Source organism: Trichechus manatus, unplaced genomic scaffold, assembly GCF_000243295.1.
Source record: "Trichechus manatus latirostris isolate Lorelei unplaced genomic scaffold, TriManLat1.0 scaffold00128, whole genome shotgun sequence".
Taxonomy (NCBI): Eukaryota; Metazoa; Chordata; class Mammalia; order Sirenia; family Trichechidae; genus Trichechus; species Trichechus manatus.
The window spans coordinates 7,270,368-7,277,352 of NW_004444064.1; the positions used below are offsets into that span (position 1 = coordinate 7,270,368).

The 6,985-nt window shown below is 42.9% G+C and overlaps 1 protein-coding gene across 1 annotated transcript in view; it reads right to left on the minus strand.

The window, feature by feature from the left end:
* Positions 1–3,098: 3,098 nt before the first annotated feature.
* ABCG1 (ATP binding cassette subfamily G member 1) overlaps positions 3,099–6,985 on the minus strand; it is an 83,793-nt gene continuing 79,906 nt past the window's right edge. Inside the window, exons 13-14 of the mRNA XM_023739093.1 lie at positions 6,588–6,706; positions 3,099–4,039 (exon numbers count right to left, since the gene is read on the minus strand). Of these exons, the coding sequence (XP_023594861.1) occupies positions 3,811–4,039; positions 6,588–6,706 (348 nt within the window). The 3' untranslated portion in view covers positions 3,099–3,810. The remainder of the gene's footprint in view (positions 4,040–6,587; positions 6,707–6,985) is intronic.

The following is a 6,985-nucleotide window of genomic DNA, read 5'->3' on the forward strand; positions in this document are numbered from 1 at the left end:
GTGGTTGTCTGGTTACCTTCCAGCCTGCACTAGAGGGCGCAGGTGAGGGCAAGTCCGTGAATTTCCTCCCCATTGAACCCCCAGTGTCTGGGACAGTCCTATGCACATGGGACGGATCAGTAAACTTTCGTGGAGTGAGTAAATGGATAAGAGATTCCTAAGAGATTCAGCACAGTCCCTGGACACTCAACAAGAAAGGATACTCAACAAATCGAAGCTCATTGTTTTATGTTCTCATTGAAATAGCCCATGGTGAATTTTGCTCCATGGACACAGCCCTGATCTCCTGGCTATGCCTTTCTCAGGTTTGGGAAATGACCTTTCTGTGGGTCTCTGAGTTTTTACCTAACAGCTTTACATCCCATTTCCTGGTCTGAAGACCTTTCTCCAAAGGCCATTTCATCAGATCCCAGTATCTACTACATAAAATGTTTTCTTGTATTACTTCTTTCTCCTTCTTCTGAGGAGTTTCCCACTTGACCCATGTAGGAAATTTTGAAGAATTTAATTCCCTAGTTGCTATTCAGCAAGAATAGAAGGAAGGGAGGCACAGAGTACTTTCCTGTGGATACATGTGAAAGGTTATAGGTATGGGATTGGTTAGCAATGTTCCCTGCGAAGACCTGAAGCTTTCCTGAAGTAGTGTTAGAATCCAACGGTGCTCCCCTCACCTCCCAAAAAGTCCCACTTAAAAGTTATATTCTTTGGACTTTTTTTTATTGCTACTAACAACTGAGGAGGCTGTACATCTTTTATCCAAGGTTTAATCCTTCCTTCTAAATGAAGAAACTCAACGAGAGATGAAAGGAATATTTGGATCATTACATCCAGAACTTACGTGAATTGTATTTGGGAAGTCAGTCTGGGTTTAAACTCCAACATATGAAAGAGAACATGTCATCAAGTATCTCTTAACCACAACTATTTAAAAAAAAAATTCAATAAGTTGCTTGGATGTTAGGCCATTGGAATAAGGTGTTTTATGAATCTACTGTAAAACAGAACACAGAGGGAACATATCTGGAAATTCATATGAAAGAGCGAGGAGATAGTTCATTTAAACAAAGACTGGCGAGGGTTTACAATGAGCATGCTCCGATAAGGGCACTTCATGCTTGGAGAGGGACACAGGCAGCCTCCCAGGGTTGACACGCCCTCACCTAACACAGCTTTAGATCTTCCTCAAGTCTACAGTGGAGTGATAAGCCAAAGTACCCTGTGGTGGGGACCTTCAGAAGACTCACTGTACTCTAAGGAACATCCTTAAAAATAACCCTGTGTTGCTTTGCACATACATTTCCCTTCTAGCAGCCTAACAGCCCTTGCATCCCCCAAGATCTACCCCCTGAGAGGACCCCAACTGGTTCCTCATCTACTAAGGAATGGATAGAATCTTTTAACAGAGGATAATTGAAATATGGGGAGCATGAGTGCCTAGGGGAATAATGCCTTCAGATGACTTCAGTGCTTTTGGAAACCAAACCTCCACCCTACAGGAATCTCACAACACTGTGGTTTCAGCAAGTGATATGTTGCCTTTGGGACAGAGATGGTTGACCATACATGGCAGTTTCTGGCATGCACGTCCTTATTAGGGTCACGGACACACTACACGCATCTATGATTGGGAAGGCTCATCTGGAGGGAACGGGCTCTTTAAACATTGACCTCATCCAAGATAATTCTGGGAGTGATCATGGGCTTTTCCCTCTTTCCAATTCTATATTCCTCAGTTTGAATCCACCAGCCTTTTCTTGGAAACCATATGGGGCAGTCCTACTCTGTTCTATAGGATCGCTATGAGTCGGAAATGATTCGACGGCAACAGGTTAGATTTTGGTTTACTTCCTCTTTAGGTTCCCCGCTATGTGATGTCTTCCAGGCAAATCTATCTTGAAATTACATGAAGACTTTTTTCTATAATGACTAAGTTTGACCCTGGTTAAACAACAATTTGGAAGGCAACGTCCTATTTCTACACAGCAAACAAACTTAAAATTAAATTTTAGTATATCTCAATTGCGCTCACTCAAAAAGATCTAGGGATTAAAAAGGACTCTCTAAGCATTTGCAGATCAAATCAGTGTGTAAGTAGAATTTTTTCATCCTTTTCATTCTCTCAAAGTAGGAAAATAAGAGCTTCAGAACACAACTGAGGAATCTCAGAGCCTTTTAGAGATGAAATGGCCTTGAAGATGATCTAGTGCAACTATTCAGAGACGAGGAAACTGAGGCTCAGAGAGGTTAACTGATTTGTCCACAAAAATACAATCTTTCATGAGGAGACCCTGATTCCAGGATAAGGACATTCTAGAGGGAAAAACAATTGCATTTTCCTAAAGATGGCTTTCTTTGGCCAGCATCACCTTCCACCCTTGCAGTTAAACTGCCTTTGGAGCAGCTGATGACACATGGGCAGCCCTGTTATGAATTCAAAGGTCATTTAAATGATGCTCATTGGTCCTGCCCTAGAAGGATTTTAGTTAGTGACAATCTCACTGGCATTAAGGGGTTTCCAGTCTGAGAACATGCCAAGTCGACAGGAGCCCAACATTTGAGAAGCTAAATGTCTATAAAAGGGATAACTTGTACATCATCCCTCTTAGATTTTGTAGCCGAGATGCAAACCCCAAACCTAGGAGATGAAATTACCCACAGTTGTAAATGCACTGTTTGTTCAAGCTCCAAACACATCTGCCACACTGTCTTCCCCGAGTTCTTGCAAAGGTCTCAGATTCTCATTAAAGTGAATCAGCATCTTCCTGTTGTAGAGCTAGCTCATCTTTCACCGACTGCCTGCAGATCCAACCCACAATGTTTACACCTGAAATTGCCCAAAGCCCAGCTTTCTTAGGTTCACTGGAGGTAGTTGATGTGATATGTGAGGAGAGCGAGAATGTTTTTAAAAAATCAACAAGGTTGATCTTCTAGAAATTTTTTTAGGCAAAATTAAGGTGCTCAGAAAGTTAGAAAGAAAAAATACATATATATATTTTGCCTAAATAAGAAACATGAAAAATAAAAGATTTTGAAAGAGTTGGCCAATTTCAATCTACAACTTTTCTTTTTTTTTTTTTTTTTTTTAACATTCTGCACTGTTTAGCGCCCACAATTTCAAAGTCTTCACTCAATGGGGAGCTTGCATGGGAAATCTTTCCCAAGTTCTTTCCGTCAACCAGACCAGCTCCTTGACTGAGTTAAACCTCTGTATCTCGAAACAAAGTATGTCATTTATCCTGAAGAGTTTTCTTCAACAAGTACTAAAAAGATACAATTTCTTAAAAGGCATGAGATTTATAGACTTTTGGCTTGGAAAGCGGCTTCTCACTGGAAAAGAGACAAACCTTAGAAAGACAAAACCATGAAAAACAACAGTCATAAAATGGAATCACTCCATGTTTCAGCTTTCTCCCCCAGGACGTCCATGTGGCTGCCCAGTGAGCAACCAAGAAGTTGCTTGCAATCCCCCATCCAGGACTAAAGTTATCTGGTCATAAGGATGGATTTTACCAAGGAGACCTCTTGTCACAAGCTGTGCTGCAGTTTTAAATTCTGCCCCAATTGTGGCATTTTAAATTCTGCGTGTAAAAAACAAAAAAAAAAAAAACCTTTCCTATCTTCTTCCTAGTTAAAGCTAGAAAGGATAATGGAGAGAAGGTCCAACCGCACGGGGTGGAGAAGTGGAGCACTAGACACCCACAAACCAAGCGTGGTTTAGTCTCTGTGTAACCGGGCACAGGCCTGCCGCCACAGTTCTAGAAGTGCCCTTGGCCGCCATGTCTAATTTTTCTCAACTGGCATCCAGGCATTTTACCTCTCTGCCCGGATTTTGTACTTCAGGACAAAATAGGCAATAAGGCGCAGGGAGATGAAGAAAATCCCAAGAACAATGAAGTCCAGGTACAGCTTGGCATTTTCCACATCCAGTTCTCTCAGGATGGCCTCTGATTTCTGAAAGTGGCACGTCTCGTCAATGTCGCAGTGCAGGTCTTCCCGATCGAGGCCATAGATGGAGAGAATGACACCTTCAAACCCGTACCTATGACAGAAAGTGAGAGAATGAAGCAGCACTCTGACTAGCCCGCCATGCTGACTCGCCTATGCTCCCTGATTCCGTTCACCATTTGCTGAAGGAAAATAGTCCTGTGATTCTTCCTGGCTTCCCTCCCTCCCCAAAGAGCTTTCCTCACCAAAATACATTCTAACCTTTCAACAACTTCCTAAGCTTGACTCTGTTTTTTCCAACGTTGTTTCCTCCAGAGCCTCCAACCGCCACCAGCACAACAAAAACTCAAACTGACCTAAGAGTAGGTATTCATTCAGTGGTGAAATGAACAGAAACATACATTGATTTCTTCCGATGTTATGTGATTTTTAACAGTTAGATATCACAAAGGCTCAGATACCTTTCCAAGGACTTTGGAGCATTTAAATAAGACATTTTGGTACCCTATATCATTCTGTTCTAGCCCTACATTGTTAGAACAAAAATCCCTAATTTTGAGAAGAAAGCCACTGGTTTCTGATTTCTTAGTATTGGAGAGCATACAGATGGCTGAAACTCTATACAAGGGCTTTGTTTTGACTTTGTTTTTCTGAACAATATACCTGGATTTGAACTGACATTCTAGAAAAGAAGAGCTTGTTCCCAACTTTGGATCTTTTGTGTTACATGCAACCGCTACAGCTGGGGGAGAAAAGCTCTAAAGGTGGGCATTGGCGACTGAAGGGCCAACATGCCAAAGAACCACTGGGCAAAGAGGTTGGAACCTGATAACCTAAATGCCTGAGGTGCTAGAATACTGTTTGGTTTTTTTTAATTTTATTGTGTTTTAGGTGAAACTTTACAGCGCAAATAAGGTTCTCATTCAAAAATGTATACACAAATTGTTTTGTGACATTGCTTGCAATCCCCGCACTGTCAGCACTCTCCCCCTCTCCCTTTCCACCCTGGGTTCTCCGTGTCCATTCATCCAGGTTTCCTGTCCTTTTCTGCCTTCTTGTCTTGTCTTTTGGGCAGGTGTTGCCCATTTGGTCTCGTGTACTTGATTGAACTAAGAAGTATGTTCCTCACGTGTGTTATTGTTTGTTTTATAGGCCTGTCTAATCATTGGCTGAAAGGCAGACTTTGGGAATGGCTTCAGTTCTGAGTTAGCAGAGTGTCTGGGGGTCATAGTATCGGGGATTCCTCTAGTATCTGTCAGTCCAGTAAGTCTGGTATTTTTTTGGGAATTTGAATTTTTGTTCTCTGTTTTCCTCTCACTCTGTCTGGAACCCTCTGTTGTGATCCCTGTCAGAGCGGTCAGAGGTGGTAGCCAGGCATCATCTAGTTCTTCTGGGCTCAGGCTGTGAGGAGTGTGGTTCATGTGGTCCATTAGTCCTTTGGACTGATATTTGCCTTGTGTCTTTGGTTTTCTTCATTCTCCTTTGCTCTGAACGTGATGGGACCAACCGACGTATTTTAGATGGCCTCGCGAAAGCTTTTAAGACCCCAGATGCTACTCACCAAAGTAGGATGTAGAACATTTTCTTTATGAACTATGTTGTACCAATTGACCTAGATGTCCCCCAAGACCATGGTCCCCAGCCCTCAGCCCCAGTAACTGGGTCCCTCAAGGCGTTTGGATGTGTCTATGAAGCTTCTATGACTTTGCCTTGGTCAAGTTGTGCTGACCTCCCCTATATTGTGTGTTGTCTTTCCCTTCACCAGAGTTAACACTTGTCTCCTATCTAGTTAGTGATTTCCCCTCCCCATGCCTCCCCTCCCACGTAACCATCAAATAATTTTTTTTTCTGTGTGTAAACCTTTTTTTTGAGTCTTTAGAATAGTGGTCTGATACAGTATTTGTCCTTTTGTGATTGACTTATTTCACTCAGCATAATGCCCTCCAGATCCATCCATGTTGTGAGATGTTTTGCAGATTCATCATTGTTCTTTATCACTGTGTAGTAGTCCATTCTGTGTGTGTACCACAATTGGTTTATCCATTCATCTCTTGATGGGCACTTAGGTTGTTTCCATCTTTTTGCTATTGTGAATAATGCTGCAATGAACATGGGTGTGCATATGTCTATTTGTGTGACGGTTCTTATTTCTCTAGGGTATATTCCTAGGTAGACTATTCTTGTTTAGAGATACTAGGAAGTTTAAAACATGACTTATTTTATTTTCCCCTGGACTTTGTATTACAGTTTATAAATACCCGGAACCTTATTATAAGCATTGTTCATTTCAGAGAGGAACGTGGAAGTTACTCAAAGGGGTGAAGTTCCCAAAAGATGAGAACACTCCCTTGCTAAGGCAGATCTTCCAAATATCCAGAATATGAGAGTATACCATGGCTTCTTCAGGGTATAAATTGCTAGTGTTTATTTTACCCTTGTTTTGTGTGTGTGTTGGTGAGGGTGGGGGCACACACAGCAAGGAAAAAAATAAAAGTCATCGATCCCTTCGGATTCGTGACCAGCATTTAGCTGATGGCCAAGAAGTAGCTTTTGTGAACAACTTCACGTTAGCCCCAGGCCCTTCCCTTTGTCTCCATGAAGTCCCCGAGTTACAAAAGTCCCCACTGGCCCTTCCACACTACCTGACGTAGGAGATGTAGGACATCCACTGCAGATACGTGGGGATGGTGTCAAAGCTGACGAAGAATCCCGAGAAGAGGAGGACGGGGATGGCGGTCACGGGCCCCACAAAGGTTGCCACCTGGGGGTGAAGTGGGGACACAGAACTTACTCTGAGGGACAGGCAGACAGTCCTGCCCACTCCCTCCTCAAGTGACCCCTGAAGGCCATTTTCTGTACAGCTCATGACCAGTTGGACAAGATGACTCCCCAAAGGGCCAAGGTCTTCAGGATGGGTTGGTACAAGAACCAAGAAGGCGGCCGAAAAGCATCTTGTTCCCACCTTGTGAGGAGCAGGTGGCCTGGTCCATGCACAGGGTAGGGACTGTGTTTTTATGCCTCGACAGGCCAGAGAAGGATT